This window comes from Diplotaxodon limnothrissa, linkage group LG4, assembly GCF_057381915.1.
Source record: "Diplotaxodon limnothrissa isolate DT_005_m linkage group LG4, D_limnothrissa_male_GT1.1, whole genome shotgun sequence".
In the NCBI taxonomy this organism is placed as follows: Eukaryota; Metazoa; Chordata; class Actinopteri; order Cichliformes; family Cichlidae; genus Diplotaxodon; species Diplotaxodon limnothrissa.
Genome location: NC_140599.1, coordinates 3,666,399 through 3,692,723, shown reverse-complemented (window position 1 = coordinate 3,692,723; position 26,325 = coordinate 3,666,399). Strand labels below are relative to the sequence as shown.

Here is a 26,325-nt window from a genome sequence, read left to right as displayed (position 1 = left end):
TGAAGGCCTCTGCGCCCAAAGGTGGATAAGCTTCCAATGTGAAGAAGAGTGGGACCAAACAAGCCGCAGCATGCCTGTTCATGTAACTGCTCTGCATTCGCACATCAAGATTGTTTTCTGTCCGCCTCATGCAAAATGTTTTACTGCTGTGCTGGTTTTAAGTGACCAAAGTCTTACCAGAAGAAGTGCACTGCAGAAAATCTGTTTTAACACGAACAATAACGAGTTGGTTTTTTGTCATATTTAGAATAATTTTAAACACAAAGACACAGATTATGCATGTAGTCAGTAAACATATATATGTGTGTGTCTCTGTGTGTTCAAGTGTTCCACTGTGCAGACTACTATATTTAGTGCGACTGCAAAAGAAAAAAGTTACGTTTTTATGGCTAATGGACTAATTGCCTCTGTTCATGTGTGCATATTTGGGGAAAGGTTTGGTGGCTTTTTTTCTATTCCTTGTATGTATTAAGTATGTTGTGATAAAGCTTCAGCTGAAAAGCTAAAAGTGCCTAAAAAAAATTAAATATTATTATTTTTTTATTGCACAATGCACATTAAGCGAAGCCACCATAAAAAATTGAACTTTTACCTTTTTCTAAGCCAGCTGTGCTAGCTTTACCCCTAAAATGTGATCTTATCTGTTAACAGTTGTTCTAGATAAGTTCTCACTGTACAGTCCTCATACATCCATCGAATGTGTTTGTGTTTCATGGAAGTATAAATAGAAAATTACCTACCGCAATGCTTTTATTATTTTCATAAATCACTGCAAAAACAAAGAGATGTGAAAAAAGCGGTCTTCTCTGCACGTTTTCATTTTCATACTGTCACGTTATTTCACTCTTATATATGGTAAATGGTCTGTATTTGTATAGCGCTTTACTTGGTCCACTCTTGTGTATGTGTAATTATCCCACATATCTGTCCCTCACATATGGAAGACTGTAGACATTGTTCTGTGTTTTCAGTTTTTGGCTTTTGATGCATTTGTGGAATATATTTTAGTTTTTGTTTATGTAAAAATTTTTATTTTTATATATTTTTTAAGCCAACCACTTTATTTATTGTGTTTGTAATAGAGACTGAGTAGGAGTTTTTTTGTTTTGTTTTTGAATGTGTAGATGTGAGTTTAGACAAGCATCTATGATTCCCATACATACTCCTTGGTGTGGAACAAAAATGTCCAGACTGAAAAGAGAAAAATGTAAGCAGATAATAGAACGGACCCGGTGAACATATCTGAGCACAGGAGCCAGACTTGTAAAGTGTATAAAAAGCTATATTTAAAACCAAGTAATAAATAAGAAATGAATAAAAAAGAAAAATCAAACAAAAACATTTCTTTAATTGAAACAGTCACATTAAGGATTCATCTACACCAGGGGTCCCCAAACCCCGTCCACAAGGGCCGGTGTCCCTGCAGGTTTTAATAATAATAATAATAATAATGGATTGGATTTATATAGCGCTTTTCAAGGCACCCAAAGCGCTTTACAATGCCACTATTCATTCACTCTCACATTCACACACTGGTGGAGGCAGCTACGGTTGTAGCCACAGCTGCCCTGGGGCAGACTGACAGAAGCGAGGCTGCCATATCGCGCCATCGGCCCCTCTGGCCAACACCAGTAGGTGGCAGGTGAAGGACACAACGACCAGGACAGAGAGCCCGGGGATCGAACTGGCGACCTTCCGGTTACAGATGCGCTTCCCAAACCCCTGAGTTTTAGATCTCACCCTGGGTCAACACACCTGAATCACGTGATTAGTTCATTACCAGGCCTCTGGAGAACTTCAGGACATGTTGGCTGTATCCCAATTCAGGGTCTGCAGCCTTAAAGTACGCAGCCTTGACGGTCCACACGGGCCGCGTACTCAAAGACTGCTAAGGCTGGAAGTGCAAGGCTTCTGAAATGGGACGGTCTAGCCTCCGTTGCGCTGCCCAGGTTGCCTAGCAACCATGACACTAACTGCTGGAAACGTTTCATACAGCTTTGTTTGACAGAAATGAAGGAGAAAATCTTTTGTTCATTTGTTTGTTTGTTTCTACATGAGCTTTGATTTGATAAGTATCTGAGGCTGAGACCACAGGACTGTGAAATCATGATTATTGGGCTTCACTTCTGTACTGAACAATCATTTAAGATTAGCTAGTAAATAACAATTAGCTAATGTTGTTCATGAGACTAAAGTCATCTCACTTTGGTGATGCAAATATAATAAGTTATTATTTCAATCATTATTAGTTATTACAGCAGTGAATGAACTCTGTTTCAAATACTGAGCTTCAGTATTTATTTATATTTCCTGTCACCTTAAATCTTCATTCAAAGACAGGTTCCTTTGACACTGTATGTATAAATGTATTATATATAAGAGACTGTCAAGAGATGCATTCTTAAACACTTTTTCAGTTGAGAATCAGAGAGGAGAAACACAGTTTTACTTGTATACAAGGGCAGCACAGAGCACTCGCACTGAGAGTGAGGGCTCTGAGACTCGCAGCTCTGTGACTGCCCTGGTCTTTATTTATATATCGGTGGGTGTTTGTTCCTTACATTGGAATGGTTGGTTTCACCCAAATGTATCAGTAAGCCTAAATTTGGTCAATGGCTGCACTGCAAAAACAGCTATACTTGAAACACGCTAAATATTCTTAAATCTGACAAAATTTTCTTGTTTTGAGCAAAAAAAATCTGCCAATGGGGTAAGCAAAAGTTGCTTGACTAGAATTCTTAAAACTAGCAAATTAATCTAACTGCCATATGCCTTTTAACTAGACAAAATTGTCTAAAATGTATGCTTATTTGAAGAAAATGTGACTTATTATAAGTAAAAGACACTTTGATATTTAGAAAATATGTACCTAAAATGAGTATTATGCTTTCTTGAACAAGCTGTTTTCAAGAATTATTTGCTTACTTTAAGATTCTACACCTTAATTTAGATTTTTCACATAAAAAAAACACCTTACTATAGGACAAATTTTCTTAAAACTGAATTGTTTCTTTCTTGATTGAGCTAACTATAAGAATTATGTTTCGACTCTGAGAACAATAATCAGCAAAAATTCCTGAGAATAAGACACCATCTCTTCAAAAAGCTACTAAAAATAAGGGAATTCATGTTAAATTAAGACAGCAAAAGCACTCTTAGTTTTTGCGCTTTTATTGACACAGCAATGGGTCAGTAACTCACTGAGGTCTGTTCCAGGAGAATCATGTCTAAAATTATACATTTCAACAGGGTACTGTGTAACATGGCCAATATAAGAAGTGCATATTCCAGATACTCTTAACATGAATAATAACAGTATAACACACTCATGGCTGGTATCAAAAATAAATTTTGCTGAAGCTTAAAACAATCACTATTTCAAATCCTATATTACATAACATTTTAGAAGAACAAGTTTAACGACCACACAAACAAACATGTGTTTTACATTTGAACAACTTTTCTAAAGAAAAAAAAAACAACCTCACTGACTAACACTGAGTCTGATAAACAAGGCAGATGGAGTCTGTCATCTGAGAGACTCACTCAATGAATGACTTCCACTCACCAAGCGCCTTCTTGTAAGAAGGGGTTGAATCTCGGTCATGGATGGAGTCTTTGAGTATTTCAGTTTGCAAGACAGACAGCAGCGTGGAAATGCACTTTGGATATGTGAGGTGGAGGGCATAGTAATATGCCATCAGATAGAGCAGTCCCTCATTAAGATCCTTCCGGTCAAAAGTGCTCACCGGTGTGGTTCCAACAGCTATCATGCAGTTGCCTTCAGAGACAAGCAGAACTGGACAAGCCAGGGGTCGCTGACGCAGGTAACCTTCAGGGTCTTCTGAAGTCTACATGACAGAAAAAAAGAGGATTAGAACAAGACCGCAAGAAACACAATTTTTGAGTTTCATTAGAGTTTAAAATAGATCAACTTTTTTTGTAGGTTTTACTAACATCAACATGTTATGGGGATCTGAACTTTAAGAATATTTGACTGACTCCACAGTAAAATATATAAAATGAAAACATGAGTAACTGCAAAATTCAACAATATATACACATAGAATATTCCAGCCTTACCTTTAGGACATGGAAAAAAGCCTCACTACAGATGCCCAGCTTCTTAGGTGGTACTGTGCTGGAAGGGAAAAGCACGGGAAGGGCTCTGAACACAGCTGCTGCATGTTCCACTGGTTTGAAAAAAGAAAAATAAGACAGGGCAACACCATTAAGCATTGCAAATAATGTAATCTGCAAAGCATAAATGTAGACAAATCAAGATACTGTAGCATTACCTCCATCCAAAGTTTTTGGCGGCTTCATAACTTTCTTCATGACACCATAAAACTGCACCTTCGAGTAGAAGATTTCCCATCTATCCTTCATCTCAGAAATGTATTTCAAGTTGGATGGTTGAATAATTCTCCGCAGCTCATCAAGGACCTGAAAAATACAGACAGAAACCCAACTGAGATAGATCTGTCTAGCTCTGTATCTGGTCTTGACAATAAGTGATAACAATTTAAACATGAGGGCCAGTATTTAAGAAATTTGAAAATCATATCAAAATGTCCCCAAAGGAATAACAGGATGGCTAAAAGAAATAAGTGCGGCTTACATGATCCAGTTCTCTGAAACAAGGATATGCCTCTAGTATCTTCACTGCTCTGTCCTGCTCCTTTATAGCATCAGAGTTAATGAATTGTCTTCTAGACTCAAACTCCAGGTTCAGCAGTTGGGTAACAGCAGCTTTGTTTGGTTTTTTGGGCTTGTATATTTCTTGAAGTGTATTGTAGTGTCTTGCCTGGGTCTTTTGGCTGTCAAAGAAGTCAGCTGAACCAGCTAAACACACAGAGCAGAGGTGTGCAAATCATTTATTGCCACAGTAAGGCTTTATATATATGTTATTGGTGCAAAACAATAAAACAAAAATACCAAAATATATCTGTAAATTAGATCAACAAATTAACTAACCACCTATCTTAAAATTGTTCATTAATCCTGTGAAGTTGTCACTATTAAATGGAACACAAAGACTCCAAGATAAACAGTGAAGTAATTGTGTTCCATTGTTAGCAGAATTTTTAACAAAAAAACAAAAAGTATCGTCCAAACCACATTTACACTCAGGCTGTAATAAGAGGGTGCATCATATTATACTTACATTCTTCATCACTGCCATCCTGGTGGTGCACTGGGGTGCCCATAGATCTAACTGGTGATTTATCTAGAATAATAGTTGATGCACTGGACTCCCCACTGCTGTCACTTTTTGCAACGCTTTCATTCCCATCCTTTCTTGGCTTCTTCGCAGGAGGTTTTTTGTCTTTCCTTGGACATTTGACATTGGAGAGTCTCTTCATTAGCTTTTTATCAACATGCTCCAAACAGGTACAAACGGTAAAAATTAAAAGATGATAAGATACATCACTCATGATTAACACAGAGTGATATTGAGCAAATGCTACTTACCCACTCACCACACGTTTCTTTAAGCATTGGGTAGTACTCCATTAATCGCTTTGCCATGGCATCAACCTCATGTTTGCTGGGGTATCTGGAGTCGTCAGCTGCTCTTGCTATCGAAATCATGTTTGTCATGGTGTTTCTTACGAGTCGACAAAAGAGTTCCTTTGACAAAGGTTCAGCACACTCTGTCCCCAGCCGCTTCTTTTCAAAGTAAGAATGTCGAGCTTGCTCAAGTTCACTGTCTGTGAAGACTATGTACTCTGGGTTGGACATAGTCACAAACTTAGAAGTGCTGGGTTCCTCTCTGGAGAAGTCACCATCTCCAGTAGTTGTTAGCGTTTTTTCAGCAGCAGTCTTGTTCTAAAATAGTGTACATAGGGCTAATTTCACATAAAATTGCACAAGAACTTTAGGTCTCTAAATATGAAAGAAAGTACAACAAAATATCAGTAAAGTGTTGAACAATAAAAAATATGTATATTTAACAAATGTGTAGGCCACTTGATTTAAATCAAAACTAAAGAAGATTCTACTGTCTATCTGTTAAGTGAGTATTGGTGGAATTACTTGAAACTGCATAAAACAAGCTGGTGTGTTCTCAGTTTTATCACACAGCGATAGGACAGAACTTACTTCTTCACATTTGTGCACTGCAAGCCATAGAGCCCGACGCCTGAGGAAATGTTCAGGACCAGGAAACAGATCTTTGATGTCATCTCGTGAAAGTGATGAGAGCAGGTCTTCTCCAACATTTGCTTCTGCAATAGGAGTTTCCAATTATCACTACATTGCATCATCCTCATGTGCAAGCCAGCTGACAGCTTTGCTTGGGTAACAAACAGGATACACAAGAAACATAATTTAATATTTACCATTTAAAAACAATACTCTATTCCATTATATTCCCTCCTGACTGCTCCACAGGTTCTAAATTACCTTCCTCCCATTGACTGGAAAAAGTATTATATTTGTGATTCGCTTGCACCTTCCGTCCACACATAAACGGCGTTTTTGGTCACTGAAAACGGAGATTTCTAAAAACGCTTGCCAGGGTGGATATTTTCGAAAACTCAGTTTTTGCATATACTGTAGGTGCGGATGAGAAAAACGGAGAAAACGTAGCGTCAAAGGTGTGGGCCTTTTTTGACGTCACACTGTGCGCTGCGTTATTGTTTCGGTGAAATGAATTTCTACAATACTGTTACTGTTAATTGTACTCTCTGCAGTGTTTAAATGCTTACATATACACACACAGTTACTGTCCCTACACACATAGGACTGGGTTCTGCTTCTATGCCCCATCTTTCTTTACTATTTCCCACCGAGGCTTCTAGACTTCTGATTGGCCAACATGAGAGTGAATGAGAGTGCGAGCTGAGCTCAATCAGCACTCCTCCCTCGTCACTGGACCTACTGATACCTGGTGAAACACCCCTTACACTCGTGAATCTCTGCTGGTCTGGGCTTCAAGCTCTGCTTTCTTGCAGTGGCTCTGATGAATCCAAAATGGTCTCTCTGCAATTTTACAGGCTGTGGGTGTAGTCAATGACACTTGATAAGAACCCAATCGCCTGGTTTCAACCTGCAAGAGACTGGAGAAGCGTCGCACGGCAGTTTATTGTTCAAAACAATATCCCTATTTTCTAGTAGTTTTGCCATCCATTCTGCCAGAGTTGTTTCTCTGACAGAGTTGTCTAGTGGTTCACACTTGCATCAATTCATGCATCTTTTCACTGAGTTCTGATTCAAACTATCTCACTTCTGATTCTTTCCAAAAATTATTTCACATGTAACAATTTGTGTATGTGTGTTTTCTATTCATTAATGTAATTGTTAGTTATTTTCTCTCTTTATTTTACCTTCTTTTTGTTTACCTCTTTGTTTGTGACGTGGACATCCCTAAACCATCCTGAGTTCCGGCTTCAATTTCAACCCAATTTTACCCTCTATTCTCGCAGTCGAACTCGTCTGGGCTTCACCTCTCACTGGTCCCTGTCCCTCTCTTCACAGTGTCCTGTGTGGCCGTCAAATCTCCAACAACACAGTCTGTTTCTTCTCTGTTTCTCTTCAGTATTTTCTTTTTAGATTAAGTCCCAGCCTGGCAAAATATCACATTCAGTGCCTTTAAACAGTTATGTCACACTGTTCTTACCAGCCTCCAGTTCACCGTGCATTTTCCATCACGCGGTTTCTTCCATCCTGCTGCTGGTATCGTCAGTTGCACTGTCTTTTTGTCTGCTGTTAATTCTTCAAGTCCACGATGTTCTGTCGGTCTTCATCAGGAGATTAACTGTCCTATGAGCTTCTTCTCAGGATCGGGACAAGTGGGAGGTCAAGCTGTAAAATTTTAAGCCAAAATCTGGCCTTGTCACGGACCCGGTTCCGGGGACTCGGGGTTCGTGAACAGTGTGGACCTTTATTGTTATTAGTGTATTGGATGTATGTTTGCTGCACTGTGCTCTTGTGTTCCATGCTGGTGTGTGTACACGTGTGTGTGTGTGTGTGTGTGTGTGTGTGTGTGTGTGTGTGTGTGTGTGTGCGTGCGTGTGTGTGTGGCTGGAGGATGAAGGACAGCCACCTGCAGGCTTGATGGGTGTGGCCCTGCCAGCTGCTGGTCACGCCTAGCTTCCCACACACCTGCTTTTGATCAGGATCGTCGGGGGAGCTACTTAACAGAGCGATGGAGCTTCCTCCGGTGCAGGATCGTTGAGTTAGACTCCACGTCAGTGTCTCTAGTGTTGTTAAGTGTATGCCTGCCGGAGTTGGTGCCATAACGGCTGTGTCTGTTTTTCCTCAGGAGGACAGCGGAACATAGGACTGCAAGACACACGGGGTGTGTGAAGGCACAGGGGCAGAGAGCACGGGATACCAGCACTTGGGAGAAGACACGTCACGGGAGTCGAGGGAGCACTTTGGAGAATTATTGTGTGGTGTACATTTACCTCACTGTGAATAAACGCACTGCTTGAACTTTGAGCTCCGCGCCTGGGTCCTCCTTCCCCACATCCCCACGGTCTGCCAGCCAGACCGTGACAGACCTATTTTTCCTCCCAATTCTGTTAATCTTACACTGTTAATCTTTTGCCTCTGTACTCATGTTTTTAGGTTGAGAAGACTCCACCTGTATTGACACACTAAAACATGTAATTAATATCATTTTATTACTTTCTAAGACATTCAGTCTCTAATTCCTCTGTTTTCATCTTGCAACGTCTGTCACCAGCTCACAAGCTGTATTCAGACTTCCTGTTTGACACACACACACACACACACACACACACACACACACACACTCTCTCTCTCTCTCTCTCTCTCTCTCTCTCTCTCTCTCTCTCTCTCTCTCCCTCTCTCTCTCTCTCTCTCTTCTCTCAGACTTCCTCTTTTCCCAAGAGTATTTTATCAAACATACTTTGAAAAGTAACTTGTGGGGATAGGTTAATTGGATAATCCAAATTGCCACTAGGTGTGAATGTGTGAGTGAATGTGAGTGTGAATGGTTGTCTGTCTCTGTGTGTTGGCCCTGCGACAGACTGGCGACCTGTCCAGGGTGTACCCCGCCTCTCGCCCTATGACAGCTGGGATAGGCTCCAGCACCCCCCACGACCCTGAAAAGGATAAGCGGAAGCGAATGGATGGATGGATGGATACTTTGAAAAGTGAAAGAAAAACAATTTAAGCCTCTAATAATTCTCACATCACACACCAAAATGGAAAACCTAAAACACACCAGCATTTATTGCTGAAGAGAGGTTACTATTGAAAGTAATATATTGGTCTTAGGTATGTACAGTGCACTCAATATATATCAAAACTCAGTCAATTACTATAAATATAATGCAAAACTCAAAACTTTATTTATAGCCCCCTAATAAACTTAAACGGCGTCTTAAATACACGCATTCAACAATGTTCACAGCACCATTTTTGAAACCAACGGTGGTTTAAGCAGTTCACAGCTTCCACATTTGCATTTTCACACACACTCTGAACATAGCATCAGTCCTTTCACTCACTGTCAGCTGACAGACTCCCTCCACATAAGAATCTCTTATATTATATTACAAGGACGTCCAGTAATTACAACAACAATTATCAGGCCTGACATACTTAATTCCGAAAACCTACACAATTTTGACTAATTTAAATTAACCATCCAACAGATAAAAGTCCAACTTTTTTGTGATCAATTAACCAGTATCAGTTCCAAACTTTCTCTGGCCTCATTTAAACCCTAAGTGAATTTAAAAGCGTCGAACGCCCAAGGTCCAACCTCTGCTGCCCAAAAAAGTGCATATACCGTTCCAAATGGCAAAGTGATCCAATCACTAGCTATTTTTAACCAAGGTCCCAAGTCATTGGCAGGTGCTACCTGGGATAATCCTCACGCCGGAGGGTCCTTTTACACGTCTGTAAAGATAAGATACTAAGATACTTTACTTTAATTTGAAACAACAATCAAAAGTCCACCAGAACTATTTGACCGATGCAGGTCCAACCTTATGATCAATAGGGACTCAAACACATAAAAATGACCAATTACCTAACATCCTAAACACACATTACTTCTTTTTCCTCTTTTACCATGAAATACCATATCCCTTTTAACCCAGTACTGTCATTCTCCAAGTTTCATTATCATTACTTCAAAGTTTCTCATTGCTTCAAAGTTTTACTTTATTCTCAAGAATTTAGTTTTACCACTACTGAGCCAATTTGATAGTTAAGATCATCTACTCAGCGAACAGATAATTTAGAATTCATCCAATATGCACAGATTTGCTTTTTCTCTGAACAGGTTTGTGCCTACCTTTAAATCTTTTTAGGCCAGTCTTCTGTTCGCCTCGTATCAGATCCAACCTTCGGCCACATTTGTTTTCTCTGTTACACGAAGAACCGGGCGGAAACACCAAATATTAACCCCGATTCTTTTGTCCCCATGATAGAAGAGAGAAAACCCGACTCATAGTGGTCAAAACATTTTATTTTTCTTTTTATTCAATCATCTTCCGGAAGAGAGAGACCCCTGCACAGCCCAAATGCCAGTTGCAGGATCTCTAACATTAGAATTTTTGTAAATAAATAACCTTTTCTGCTTTAAAAACTTTCCTTTTGTGATGTACTGGAGGAGAATGGTGGAGCAGTGCAGCGATGCAGCTTTTCAGGAGTGGAGACGTTACAGTTATTTTTATGGTACAAAACGGCGAGTGCACAATGGCACAGTGGAAACTGTCCGGTACAGAAACAACCACATTATACTGCTAACACAACTCCTTGCAAAGGATCTGCAGTGACCGCAGCTTATCACAAAGTTAGATAAGAACCCAGAGTAATGATAACACTGAATAACCCCAGCCCCACAACCAGACCCTGTTGTTTACTGGTGATTTAATGAGCTCAACTCCCACCATATTCTAGAACACAAATATGGCCTTCATCAAATCAGGGAAGATGTACAGAAGGAAGATCAGACGCCAACTAGGAAGAAGCAGAATAAAAGCAACATTGGCTTTCCTTCTGTAGTAGGTTTGTCCAAGGATCTCCTGAGTATGTTTAACAAGCATGGCATTCCAGTGCACTTCAAACCCAACGACAGCTGCAGGACAAGGTTCACCCCATGGAGTGGTGAAACTGAACTCTGCTTTCCAGCTTTCCAAAAAATGTGGTTAAATCACAATTCATATTAATTTGGGATTTAAGAAGATGGAGACTTACTTTTTCACATAGTTTCAGTTTTCAGTTTCAGTTCTATTTGTCATATGCAAGTTAGCACAGGGTCAACATCGCAATGAAATGTATTTGACGAGCAGAAGACAGTCACTCAGCAGAATGGTACAGTAGAAAAAAATAAAATAAATTAAAATAATAAAAAATAAATAGAAAAATAGTAAGAGCAAAATATTAATAAGATGTAGTAAAAGAAAAAAGAGATTTGTAGCCCTCACCTCAGTAGTGATGAAGTGCTTTGAACGCCTGGTCAGAGACTTCATCATTTCTTCACTACCAGACACACTGGACCCACTACAGTTCGCTTACCGTCCAAATCGTTCCACAGACGATGCCATCTCTCATCTCCTCCACACATCACTCACTCACTTGGACACTAGAAGGGGGAATTATGTTAAAATGCTCTTCATAGACTACAGCTCTGCATTTAACACCATAATTCCCTCCACACTCACCACCAAGCTGGAGCATCTGGGACTCAGCTCATCTATGTGTCAGTGGATCTCCAACTTCCTAACTGGCAGACCACAGGCAGTAAGGATGGGCGGACATGTCTCAGCCTCCACCACTCTCAGCACTGGAGCCCCCCAGGGGTGTGTTCTGAGCCCCCTGCTGTACTCTTTGTACACATATGACTGTGTGGCCACTACCAGCTCCACCACCATCATCAAGTTTGCTGACGACACCGTCGTGGTGGGCCTGATCTCTGATAACAACGAGACGGCCTACCTGAAGGAGATTAGGAATCTGGAGAACTGGTGCCAGAGGAACAACCTCCTTCTAAACGTCAGTAAGACAAAGGAGCTGATAGTGGACTTCAGCACTAAGCAGGAGAGGAACTACCAGACCCCCGTCATCAACGAGTGCCCAGTGGAGAGAGTGGACAGCTTCAAATACCTCGGAGTTCACATCACGCAGGACCTGTCATGGTCCTGTCACATCAGCACCGTGGTGAAAAAGGCCCGACAGCGTCTCTACCACCTCAGACGCTTGAGAGACTTCCAACTGCCCTCCAAGGTGCTCAGGAACTTTTACTCGTGCACCATAGAGAGCATCCTGGCGGGAAACATCTTAACCTGGTTCGGGAACAGCACCATGCAGGACAGACGAGCTCTACAGAGGGTTGTGCGGTCAGCTGAGCGCACCATCCGCTCCGAGCTCCCTGACCTGCACTCAATCTACAGCAGGCGGTGCTGGACCAAGGCCAGGAAGATCGTGAAGGACCTCAGCCATCCCAACAACAGACTGTTCTCTCTGTTGAGGTCAGGAAAGCGATTCCGCTCCCTGAAGACCAACACAGAGAGACTGAGGAGGAGCTTCTTCCCGCAGGCGATACGGTCTCTCAATCACACCACCACACAGTACTGACCCACACATATGGTTCTTACACACACACTGGACTTTCTGGACTTTGGTTTTGCACAACACTGGTCACTATATTCTTCATTTCCGGTTAATACTTGTACAGCTGCTGTTATTGTGTATATATTTATTTATATTTAGATTTCTTCATACATTCTTATATAGTTCTATATTGTGTATTGTGTATTTTGTTGTAGTTATTTTATTTTCAACTTTAATTTATATATTTATCTTTATCTTATTCTTCCCAGTTAAATTTACCCTTCATTCTAATTTGTGTTGTACAGTTATTTCATTTTTAACCTTAATTTATATTTTATTCCTTCCTAGTTAAATTTACCCTTTTTAATTTTTCATATTTATTTCCTATCTTATTCATAGCCTTTTCCTTTTTTGTTCTCTTTAGGTCACGAGCAGTTGTCCAAGCATTTCACTACATATCGTACTGTGTATGACTGTGTACGTGACAAATAAAATTTGAATTTGAATTTGAATTTGAATTTGAGATTTTCAGTTAACTGACTAAATATATATATATCTACAAGGTGGGCCATTTATATGGATACACCGTAATAACATGGGAATGGTTGGTGATATTAAAGTCCTGTTCGTGGCACATTAGTATATGTGAGGGGGCAAACTCCTCAAGATGGGTGGTGACCATGGATTGTCTATGGTGTGAAGATACGAGATGTGCAGCACCTGAAACTACGGATACTGGATGCCTGTGCTGGCATTTTTCCTGCGGTGTTGCTATCAGTGTGTGAAGAGTGGGAGAAGAGGGTTGCATTGACAATCCAACACAATGGGCAGCACATTGAACACATTTTATAAGTGGTCAGAAACTTGTAAATAACTCATGAAAGAATAAAGTTACGTTGAAACCAAGCACACCATTGTTTTTCTTGTGACATTACCAATAAGTTTGATGTGTCACATGGCCCTCTTCCTATTGAAAAAACAAAAGTTTTGTCCAAGATGGCCGACTTCTAAATGGCCACCATGGTCACCGCCCATCTTGAGGAGTTTGCCCCCTCACATATACTAATGTGCCACAAACAGGTCTTTAATATCAGCAACCATTCCCATGTTATTACGGTGTATCCATATAAATGGCCCACCCTGTATATACAAATATATGTACACACTAGTGATTAAATAAAGAAAATCTTAAATAGGAATGTAAGGGGGGAGGGGGGCCAGATGGGATATTGCACAGGAATGAGCAGCAGTACAACTAAACAGTACAAAAGTCTTTCTTTTTTGTGGCAGTTGTTACAGTATTGCACTTTTTAAAAATATAAATATCAACAAAGTGGAGTGACCAGTGCAGATTATACCGAGTACTTGTGAAGGGTAGCTTCTGAGTGCGTCCTGTGGAGTGTGTGTGTGTGTGTTTAAGTGTTGTAGTGTCGTATGGCTTGATGGTAGAAACTGTTTTTGAGTCTTGTAGTCTGAGCAGACAGGCTACTGTAACGTCTGCCAAATGGTAACAAGGAGAACAGCTGATGTGCTGGGTGGCTGTGGTCCTTGATGATGCTGTGTGCTGTACGGAGGCATCGCTGGAGATAAATGTCCTGAATGGCAGGAAGCCTCGTGCCAGTGATGTGCTCTGCTGCCTTCACCACCCTCTGTAGTGATTTACGGCTGCTGGCAGAGCAGCTTCCGTACCAAACTGTGATGCAGCTCGTCAGCAAGCTCTCAATTGCACACCTGTAGAAATTTGAGGTGATGTTGGCGTGCATGCCAAACTTCCTCAGCCTCCTCAGGAAGTAAAGCCGCTGGCGAGCTTTCCTGATAGCAGCGTCTGTGTGAAGGGTCCAGGAGAAGTCCTCAGTGATGTTGACTCCAAGGAACTTGAAGCTGCTGACCCTTTCGACCTTGACACCGTTGATATGGATGGGCTGGTGTTCTCTGACTGGGCGTTTCCGGTAGTCCACTATCATCTCTCTAGTTTTGCTGATGTTGAGAGTCAGGTTATTTTCCAGGCACCACTCGTACAGCGCCATCACCTCCTCTCTATAGGCCGTCTCATCATTGCCTGTGATGAGACCTATGATGGTTGTGTCATCCGCAAACTTGATGATGATGTTGGACACGTGTTTAGCAACACAGTCGTGTGTGAGCAGGGAATATAGGAGGGGGCTAAGCACACAACCCTGTGGCGTACCTGTGTTCAGGATGAGTGATGAGGAGGTGTGCTTACCAACTCTCACCACCTGGGGCCTGTTTGTGAGGAAGTTTAGAATCCATCTGCAGATCGGTGTTCCCAGCCCAAGGTCGACGAGCTTCGTGGCAAGTTTTGAGGGGATGATGGTGTTAAATGCCGAGCTGTAGTCGATGAAGAGCATCCTTGCATATGTATTCCCTTTCTCCAGGTGAGTGAGGGTGGTGTATGTTGCCAGGGCGATGGCATCCTCTGTGGCTCTGTTTGTCCGATAGGCAAACTGAAGAGGGTCCAGTGTGTCAGGGAGGGAGGAGCAGATGTGACCTTTGCCCAGCCGCTCCAGGCACTTCATGATGACGGATGTCAGTGCAACAGGACGGTGGTCATTCAGACAGGAGACCACTGATTTTTTGGGAACGGGAATGATGGTGGATGCTTTGAGGGACGTGGGGACCACTGACTGCCTCAGGGAGAGGTTGAAGATGTTGGTGAACACCTCTGCCAGCTGGTCGGCACACACTCTGAGTAGCCGGCCTGGGATGCCGTCTGGTCCTGGAGCTTTGTGAGGATTTGTGAGGACTGAAAATATAAACGGACCGTCTGTGGTGAAAGGCAGAAGAAGCCGTCCTTCAAAAAGAAAGATTCCCTCTGCTACGTTTGAGGAGTTGTCACCAGTGTTAGACACACTTCAAAAACACAATAAAGCAGTGTGTTTGTCTGGATTGGAGAAATACTACACATCACACACTGTACAGTCATCCACATTACCACTGTCTCTGGCGTGTTTGCACAGCACAGGTGCACAGTCCCTTGGCCTTACCGAGCTACAACTGCACTGCGTAAAGTACATAAACACAGCTAAAGTAACTGAAGAACAGGCAGAAGCTATTGAGGTACGCACAAGACTGCAACACAAGAGCCCAGAATGGTATGTTTGGCGTGCTGGGAGGATCACAGCTTCAATGATGCACGCTGTGTTTGCCACCACTGTAGAAAAACCCGCCATTACTGTGGTTAATCGTGTTTGCTACCCTGTTAACTCTGTCTGTAATGTGCAAACAACTTGGGGACTGGAGCATGAACAGGATGCTCGACATGCCTACACCCAGACAATGTCAGCATGTCACAACAACCTACAGGTCCGTATGTGTGGTTTTCTTGTTAACATGGCTTTTCCTGAAGTAGGAGCATCTCCTGATGGACTAACCACGTGTGAATGCTGTGGGAAGGGGTGCCTATAAATTAAATGTCCATTTAAATACAGATGTGACAGCATTCAGCAAGCGTTGAATGCACATGACAAAGACTTCTGCCTCGAGTTGACAGCAAAAGGACTTAACTTGAAGAAGACACATCGCTTTTACTCACAAGTGCAAACACAGGTCTTTGTGGCCAACGCAAAGCACTGTGACCTCGTGGTATGGACACAAAAAGACATGGCAATTTTACGCATCTTCCCAGATGTGCACTTCTGGGAATCACATTTAAAGAAAGCTCAGGATTTCTTTCAGAAGGTGTGCCTTCCTGAACTTGTAGGAAAACATTTCTCTAAGCGAAATGCAGCCCCGAGTGGTCACAACGTTTTTTCTTCTGGTGTCTAGTTTTTTGCCAGAAGTGCATTGAAATATGTATAACTTGATTTCAAACGTGCAGCACTTACCATGTACCAATTGTCAAAGTGTGAAATAAAGAGTGCAAAGCAGTTATTTGTTATCTTGCTTTTATTATAACGTAATTTTAGTGAAACAAAGAGTTCAAAGTGATGATAAACTTTCGCTTATAGTATACAGGTACAGAAATGGTTACATAACGCAATGTCAATGTGTTCATACAGTCACACATACAAAAAACTAAAAAGGTTTTCCTTTTTTAAACAATTATTAATTAACAAGTACAAGTCTCATGTGTGCCTGGTTTCACTACCACACTGGGGCACATGTTAACCAAAACACAACACACCCTCACAATTTTATCAAGGAATGTAACGTCTTCACCCTCACATGGAAGAAGAGAACGGATTGGCATGGTAGTATGTAGCATTTTGAATTTGTTGCGCAAACTGCCAATTACTCGTTCAACATGGATTCTTAGGTGTGCAATGGCTCGTGTATTTTCTATGTCCTTGGCATCTAGTTGACAGAAGCCCCTTGTAAATGCTGGGATCTTTACCTCCGCACACATCATTCCCACCGCATCTCTGATGTCAAAGCCTCTGTCAGCCAAAACTACATCCCCTGGTAACAGCTTGTTAAGTATGCCACATTGCTCTGTGATGTGTTTATCTGATGACGGCCCCCCCACCCCTTAGAAATGAATGAAATTGCACCTTGTGGAGTAATCCCGATCAGATATTTCATGGTGTGTGTACCCTTGTAGTGTGAGTACGTTTGAGCACGAGCCTTTAAATTAGATGGTCGTTCTGTACGAATTTCAAAACAGTCTACAATGATGGCTACACGATTTCCAAAAGTGTCCGTAAATTCTGGTGGCATTGTTGCTTGCAAACAGTGCCTCTCTGGCCAGTGTACAAGTATTCCAAAGCGGGCATACAACACGTCAATTGTATCAGAAAAGACAGAAGAAAGAGTTTTGTGGGAGACTTTGAATAGATAACTAAGATGCTGAACAGGAAGATCAAGTCTAAGTCGCATAAGTGTGAGTAAAAGCATTTGGAAATGTGACAGTTTCTTTGATGCTGGTAGGAAAGCTTTTACATTCTCGAGCATGGACATAAAAATAGCAAAACAAGTAAAACCGGTGTAATATTTCACTTTTTCCGTGTCACCCTTTAAAAAGTTTTCATTCAGCTCTGTCTTGTCCAACTTTGATTTAAGCTTTCTGTTCTCCTCCAGCAGCCGGTTTATTTCTGCTCTGCTCTGTACACAGCGCACACAATCATTTGTCAGTTGTTGATCTTCTGTCTGTTTCTCTCTGATATCAATGTTTTCTGCATCTGCACCCGTTACCTCTGCTTCTACTTGTCCAGCACAAATTTGTCCCTCAGCCAAAATAACAAGGTTGTTATGGTGTTGCTCTTCTGTGGTGTCCATCTCTGGCTGCTCTTCTGTGGTAACTTCTGCTGAGGCTTCACCTTCACACTCTGCTGCTCCATTGTCAAAGCCTGTCCAATAAAAAGAGTGCAAATACACAAGAGAAGTTTTAAATGGTTTATACATTAAGGCCGTATGAATACTCAAAAATGTTTGTGTTAATTGACTAAGATCAACTTTTAAAATAAGAGACTGTGGCTGGGGGTGCGGTTGTCGTTTACCTCCAAATAGTACTTTATTTTGTTGACGTTGTGTTCGCCTCCTGTGACGGTCTGAATGTGATGTTCGGGTTTCGGAGTGCCCCATGTGTAGCGTTGGTACCCAGTCTGGATTTGTTTGATCCATTTCATAGGCAGGCTTCCCTACAGTTGTGCGAAACAATTAGCGAATCGTTACATAGCACATATGTCTGCAAAGTCACTCCATTCGATGTTTGATCGCTATTTCTATAACTTCCGAGACCACCAACGGTAATATTATTCAGCTATAAAGTGTGATAAGAACATATTTAGAACTTACCGGAATGAAAATGTCGTGAGCACACCCGCTGATATCTGGAGACGTAACAGAACTTGATATCAACTCGTCTCACGGCTGCTATCCAGGCTAGACGCCTTCGTTTGGTAACATCCGATACATGAGCTCCTTCATGTTGCTTCCAGGTTGGGAAAGCATAAAAAGACAATCCAACCTTATTCCCGTCCGGTCGTAAGATCGAACATTGCAGCCGAGCACACAGCAAGTACGAACCATGGCTATGCTATCGCTCCTAGCTTAGACCCCCAAAATGGCGAATCGGGCTAAAATCCTTTCCACGCCCACCCCCGTGACATCACGCTCCAAAGCCCTATTCTGTGGATTTTTCTTCCACCACTAGGGGGACTCTAACCAGAATTAGAATAAAAAACAAGATAGATGAAAAATCAATGCAAAGAAGAATACTGTAACGTTCACAAGAACCAGACGGTTGGGGTCTCAGTTTGTCCGTTTATTCGGCACATAAGCCAGCGGGTTGTTAACTCAGGGGGAAGCGCTCTTGAACTACACCTCTCTTCAGCCTGGCACACACACAGAACAACCAGGTCCCCCCACCCCTTCCTGTACACCACCCTCACTACTTCCTGCAGCCCAACCAAACACGAATCTTAAAGCAACAACAACAGTGTGCAGAGAAAACCAACATGTCACTGTCCAGTAACACTTAACCATCGTTACACTGCCCCCCCCAGCAATAAGTTCCTCGTCCCCGAGGGAACGACACAGTCTCTGAGGCGGGGCGGTAGCCTACGTTCCCTCCTTGACCTCCTGAGCCCCTGAGGAGGACGCGGAGCTTCGGGGCTTTGGGGTGAAGAGTCCGAGGGGGGGGAACGCAGCCCCGGTCGGGGGCCCCTCTGAGCAGGGTCATGGATGCTCTGTACACGTCCCTCCGGAAAGGAGGGGAGGGACTGTCCTCTGTAGGGGGCCATCCGGTCTCTGTGCAGCGCTACTATCCTCCCCCTAGGAGGCAACTGCACCCTGTAAACAACCTCCCCCACTCGCTCTAGGACGCTGCAAGGCCCCACCCAGCTGCTATCCAGTTTAGGACACCATCCCTTCTTCCTCTTTGGGCTGTAGACCCACACCAGCTCCCCAGCACGGAAGTGCCTCCCTTTAGTGGTGATGTCGTAATTCCTCTTTTGGCGCAGGCCTGCCTTCGCCAGCTGCTCTCGGGCGTAGGAATGTGCAGAATCCAGCCGGTCCTGCAGCTTCCTTGCGTAGTCCCGGCCCGGTGGTGCCTCTGGCGCGTCCGGGGGTTTCCCAAAAGCCAACTCTGCAGGAGTTCTCAGCTCTCTCCCTAACATGAGCAGGGCAGGCGTACATTGGGTGGAGTCCTGCACTGCCGACCTGTAGGCCATGAGGGTAAGGGGAAGATGGTAATCCCAGTCCCGTTGGTGTTCTGAGGTAAGGATGGCTAGCTGCTGGGCCAGCGTCCTGTTAAACCTTTCCACCAGCCCATCGCTTTGGGGGTGAAGTGGGGTGGTGCGGGTTTTCTTAGTCCCAAGGCGTTCACACATGGCAGCAAACATCTGGACTCACAACTCCAACAGTTTTATCGCCGATCTCCGACTCATCCCAGAGATCTCCAGAACACCGGAGGCTGCCCACTCTCCCCGGCCGGGCGGAAGTGCACGCAGACGGCGCCGAGATCGTAAACAAAGGCGAGGTAGGCGCGGAGGGCTACGGGCTAAGCTAAAGCTAACACCACACCGGCTGCCTTTACCCAGTATTTTCCTCGCCAATATCCGTTCTCTGGCAAACAAAATGGATGAGATACGGCTCTCCATCTCTAACAACAGACGGATTATGGACTCAAATGTCATGTTTTTCACCGAAACATGGTTGAACAACAGCTGCCCGGACAATGCTATCGAGTTAGCAGGACGCCACACACACCGAGCCGACAGGCTAGCAGATGACTCCGGCAAGACCAGAGGTGGAGGTTTGTGCATTTATATTAACAATGCTTGGTGCATGAACTCCACTACTACTGAGAGTCACTGCTCACCTAATGCGGAGTTTCTAATGGTCAAATGCAGACCTTATTATCTCCCCAGAGAACTCACTTCAATCATACTCACTGCCGTGTATATCCCCCCCGACGCTAATGCTAGGTTAGCCATGAAAGAACTTTCTGCAGCCATTAACAAACACCAGAACAAACACCCCGAGGCTGCTTTTATTGTTGCTGGCGACTTCAACCACACCAACTTAAAGACAGTCCTCCCCAGATTCCACCAACATGTCTCCTGCCACACCAGAGGAGACAAGACTTTAGACCATGTGTATTCCAACCTGGCTGGAGCCTACAAAGCCACACCCCTCCCCCACATTGGACAATCGGACCATCTCTCCCTGTTCCTCACACCTAGGTATTCACCACTCATCCAACGTGTGAAACCTGCTGTGAGGACAATTAAAGTGTGGCCAGAGGGGACAGACGCAGTGCTCCAGGACAGATTTAAAAACACAGACTGGAATATGTTCACCCACACAGACCTGGACCAGTACGCCTCATCTGTACTGGATTACATCTCCGAAACCACAGACAGTGTCACCACCCAGAAACGGATCACCATGTACCCCAACCAGAAGCCTTGGATGAACCGGGATGTTCGTCTCCTCCTGAAGGCCCGCAACACCGCCTTTAGGTCAGGAGATGCACACGCCTACAGCACAGCCAGGGCTAATCTAAAGAAGGGCATCAAAAAAGCCAAACACCATTACAAAAAGAAGGTAGAAGAACACTTCTCCAACTCCAACCCCCGACGCATGTGGCAAGGACTCCAGACCATTACAGACTACAGGACCACCAAACCCTCCCCCGCATCCTCTGATGTCTCCTTCCTCAACGAGCTCAACAACTTTTATGCTCGTTTTGAGCGAGGGAACCCCACAACCACAACCAAAGCAGACATGACGCCAGACCACCAACCTCTGACTCTCTCCCCCACCGATGTAGGAGCGGTGCTGAGCAGGATCAATGTCCACAAGGCTGCAGGTCCAGATGGCATCCCCGGGCGTGTTCTCAGAGCGTGTTCTGGGGAGCTTGCAGGAGTGCTCACAGACATATTCAATCTGTCCTTGGCCCACGCTGTGGTACCGGCCTGCTTCAAATCCACCTCCATCGTCCCGATACCCAAAAACTCCAACCCATCTTGCCTCAATGACTACCGCCCAGTAGCACTCACCCCCATCATCACTAAGTGCTTAGAGCAGCTGGTCCTAGCACACTTCAAATCCTGTCTCCCCCCCACCCTGGACCCCCACCAATTCGCATACCGCCAGAACAGGAGCACAGAGGATGCAGTCTCCATCGCACTGCACTCTGTCCTCTCACACCTGGACAACAACAACACCTACGCCAGAATGCTGTTTATAGACTTCAGTTCAGCATTCAACACAATCCACCCCTCACAACTCATCAGGAAACTGACAGACCTGGGCATCAGCTCCCTCATCTGCAAATGGTTACTGGACTTCCTGACCAACCGCCCCCAACATGTCCGGCTGGATAACCACTGCTCATCTACCATCACAATGAACACCGGTGTACCACAAGGCTGTGTGATGAGCCCTTTCCTCTACTCCCTCTTCACCCACGACTGCAGACCTGCTGATGGTTCCAACACCATCATTAAGTTTGCAGATGACACCACGGTGATTGGCCTCATCAGTGACAACGATGAGGCCGCCTACAGGGAGGAGGTGGATCGTCTGGCTGAGTGGTGCGACACAAACAACCTGCTGCTTAACACCGAGAAGACCAAGGAGCTCATCGTGGACTACAGGAGGAATGCTGACCCACATCCACCCATCCACATTAAGGGGACGGCTGTGGAGCGTGTGAGCAGCTTCAAGTTCCTGGGAGTCCACATCTCCGAGGATCTCACCTGGACGACCAACTGCTCCAAGCTGGTCAAGAAGGCTCACCAGCGCCTCTTCTTCTTGAGGACCCTGAGGAAGAACCACCTGTCCTCAGACATCCTGGTGAACTTCTATCGTTGCACCATCGAGAGCATCCTGACCAACTGTATAACAGTCTGGTACGGGAACTGCTCTGCCTCGGACCGGAAGGCGTTGCAGAGGGTCGTGAAAACTGCCCAGCGCATCGCCGGAGCACCACTTCCTGCCATAAAAGACATCTACAGGAAGCGGTGTCTGAAAAGGGCTGGGAAAATCATCAAAGACCCCAGTCACCCATCACATGGACTCTTCACCCTCCTGCCCTCTGGGAGGCGCCACAGGAGCCTCCGGACTAAGACCACCAGGTACCGGAACAGCTTCTTCCCCACAGCTGTCAGACTCCTGAACTCTGCCTCCTGACATCTGACCCACGTTAAACTCATGGACTGAACATACACACACCCACAATGGACAACTGTACCCTCAAACACACAATAATAACATGGACTGAACCACCACTCACAACCACTAGCACTTTATATAGCCTCTGTAGAAACTATCTACACCCTCACTTATCTTAACTGCACTACTGTATAGCTCTGTGTAAATAATCATTCTGTACATTCAATAATCTTTAATCCTACAACTGTTTACAACTTGCATAGTTCCCATTTCTGTATAGCTGTATATCTCAGATTTCTGTAAAGTTATTTATTTCATATTCTGTATAGTTTTTCATATTTATATCCTGTTCATAGCCTGTACATAGCTTGTACTCACTACAGCCTTTACATACTTAGTTATAGAATATTCACAACATACTTCATACCGTGTACATTATAACATACCATAATAGACCCATTTCTGTAGTATACTTACATATCTATACTATTGCTAATATATATTGTAATATATCTATATCACTAAAGCACTTCTGGATGGATGCAAACTGCATTTCGTTGCCCTGTACCTGTGCATGTGCAATGACAATAAAGTTGAATTCTATTCTATTCTATTCTAAATACCTTGGACTCAAAGTTACGCCCCTGGTCACTGTGGAGGGTCTCTGCTGTTCCAAAGCGGCTGAACATCCCCTCCACTAATACATCAGCGACCGTCTCAGCCTCCTGATCTGGGATGGCGTATGCTTCCGGCCACTTGGTAAAATAGTCCATGGCCACAAGAACATAGCGGTTTCCTCTGTCTGTGCGAGGAAATGGGCCCATGACGTCCACAGCTACTCGCTCCATTGGGGCTCCTGCTGGTTGCTGCTGAAGCTGAGCCCGGGACTGGTCTTGTGGCCCTTTGTGTGAGGAACATGCATCACAGCTGCGGCAAAAGTCCTCCACATCCCTCCGCTGTTGACCCCAGTAATAGCCCTGGCGGAGGCGGCGAAGAGTCGTGGAGACCCCAAAGTGGCCAGAGCCAGTGCTCCCATGGCAGGCTCCCAGCACAGCTGACCTCAGCGACCTTGGCACCACAACCTGCCACCTCTCCTCCCCCGTGGCAGGATCCTTCCAGGCACGCTCCAACACCCCCTCCTTCAGCCTGAGAGCTGCGAACTTGGCCCACAGCCCCCTGGTACAGATGGAAAACCCAGTGACCTCATCCCAAAGGCTCCCCCTTCTCCAGCCACTGCAGGACCGGCAGCAGGTCTGTGTCTTGTTCCTGCCGTGCCCTCCACTCCGCTGCATCCACCACCAGAAGAACCCTGCAGGCGAGCTGTGCTGCTCCGTCTATTGTCGTGAGTTCCCGCTCTATTTCCTCTCGCTTCTCACAGTAACGGCAGCCAGCTGCAGCACATGGGCGGTGAGAGAGGGCGTCTGCGTTAGAATGGTGCGTCCCTGCTCTGTGCTCCACGGTGAAATTGAAGGCTTGGAGCTCCTCCAGCCAGCGAGCCACCTGTCCCTCTGGCTCCCTGAAAGACATCAGCCACTGAAGGGCAGCATGATCAGTTCTGACAACAAATGCTGTGCCGCACAGGTAGTATTTAAAGTGTCTCACCCCCGCCACCACAGCCAACAGCTCTCGTCGTGTGACACAGTAGCGCCGCTCACTCCTGTTCAGGACCCGGCTGAAGTACGCCACCATCTTCTCCCCTTCCGGTCCAACCTGCGACAACACCGCTCCCAGCCCCACATTACTTGCGTCAGTGTCCAGGACAAAAGGCAGGGCGGGGTCAGGGGGGGCAAGGACTGGGGACTCTGTCAGCGATCTGCGGAGGGTGTCGAACGCCTGCTGACAGTCCTGGGTCCAGATGAAGTCACGGTCCTTCTGCAGCAGGTGGAAGAGTGGTGCGGCTATGGAGGAAAAGCCCTTCACAAACCTCCTGTAATAAGACGCCAGTCCTAGGAAGCTTTTGAGCTGTTTCTTGTCTGCTGGTGTGGGCCACCCGGTAATGGTGTGAATTTTTTCCTCCAAAGTGCTGATGCCCTCACGACCCAGCTTGTGGCCCAGAAACTCCACCTCCCTCCTCATGAAGTGGCACTTGTCGGGATGCAGCTTCAGGCCTGCAGCCGCCACCCTCTCCAACACTTGTCTCAGGGCATCCAGGGCAGCATCAAAGGAGCTCCCGTGCACTAGAAGATCATCCAGGTAAACCAGACACCGTTGCCGTGGGACGCCAGCCAGCACACTGTCCATGAGCCTCTCGAAGGTCGCAGGAGCGTTGCAAAGGCCAAAACTCAGGACTTTGAACTGCCATAGTCCCCTGTTAGTGCAGAAGGCTGTCTTCGGTCTGGATTCCGGGGACAGTGGCACCTGCCAGTAGCCACTCCGCAGGTCCAGGGTGGAAAACCAGGAGGACCCGGCTACTAAGTCGAGGGACTCATCAATCCTGGGAAGGGGGTAAGAGTCTTTCTTCGTCACTTTGTTGAGTGGTCTGTAGTCCACACAGAAACGCATCCTAGGACTTTTTTTCTTAGGCACCATCACCACCGCGGAGGCCCACGGGCTATCAGATGGTTCTATGATGCCCGCCTTCATCATTTCACACAGCTCCCTGTCTGCAGCCTCCTGATGAGCCAGGGGCAGGCGGCGGGGGCGCACTTTAATAGGCTGGGCATCCCCGGTCTCAATGACGTGCTCTACCAAGTGTGTCAAGCCAACATCACTTTCTTTCAGGGCAAAAATGTCACTAAACTCTTTTAGTACCTGCCATAGACTCTCTTGCTGCTGTGGAGTCAGCCCCTCACAGTTCTTTGACCAGATACTCCTCACTGCTGAGAGCCTCTCCTCCTCCTCCTCCTCCGCTCGCTGTTCTGCTGGCGGGTCTGCAGGGGTCTCTGCGGTGGAGGTGGACGCCGCGGCAGATGCTGTGCAGAGCGGGGGAGGAATAAGCGGCACCTTCTTCCCATCAGGGAGTACGAGGAGGCCTTTGCCTAAGTCCAGTACACCACCAATGGCTCGTAAAAAATCCAGCCCAAGGATGCAGGCGTCCTGCACGTCAGCCACCCAGGCAGCATAAGACACACCGAGGTCCCCCACCTTGAACTGGAACACTCCCTTCCCTCTCATTGGGGCCAGATCACCGGTCACAGTCTTAAGTTGCACGTTAGTCGGTTGTACAGCAGCTCCGGTTGGGACAATATCGGGTCGGACCAGCGTTGCATTGGATCCCGTGTCCAGCAGGGCCGTACAGGACACCCCCGCAATCGTCACTGGAACATGGCAAAAGCCGCCAACCTGGGTCCAGCCCACAGTGATGGCCGCACCGGGTGGAGGTGGCGGTGGTGTGGGGATGTTGTTCTCCCAGGCCCGTGTACTCCTGCCTACACGGGCCCGTGGGCGTTTCCCTGAACCGCTGCAAGCTTGGGGCACTGCCTGATGAGGTGTCCGACTCGTCCACATCCCCAGCAGCTCTGAGGTCGGCGGTGTGGGCCAGCCCGAGGGGAAGGCGACTGCAGCGAAGCTGCCTGCACCAAACTGCACAGGCCCGCTGGCGTCTCCATCTGTTCCACAGGTGCCGACACAGCCCTCACCACGTGTGCGTCATCAGCGCCCCCAGAGGATCCTGCAAGCATCTCCCTCTCCAACGCTAGCTCCAGGGCTGCACTGAGTGTGGCCGGCCGAGCAAGCTGAGTTTGCATACGGAGCTCTTTAGGGCTC

The 26,325-nt window shown here is 45.4% G+C and overlaps 1 protein-coding gene and 1 pseudogene across 1 annotated transcript; both read right to left on the bottom strand.

The window, feature by feature from the left end:
- Positions 1-3,542: 3,542 nt before the first annotated feature.
- Positions 3,543-5,745, bottom strand: LOC146633051 (uncharacterized). Its single transcript, XM_085351965.1, has 6 exons — positions 5,476-5,745; positions 5,168-5,384; positions 4,622-4,845; positions 4,299-4,446; positions 4,084-4,193; positions 3,543-3,851 (listed from the first exon to the last, which is right to left on the bottom strand). Exons 1-6 carry the CDS (start codon positions 5,743-5,745, stop codon positions 3,543-3,545), a joined length of 1,278 nt encoding a protein of 425 aa, XP_085208091.1.
- A 10,864-nt stretch (positions 5,746-16,609) lies between these two features.
- On the bottom strand, positions 16,610-18,528 carry LOC146633050 (uncharacterized; annotated as a pseudogene).
- Between the last annotated feature and the right edge of the window lie 7,797 nt (positions 18,529-26,325).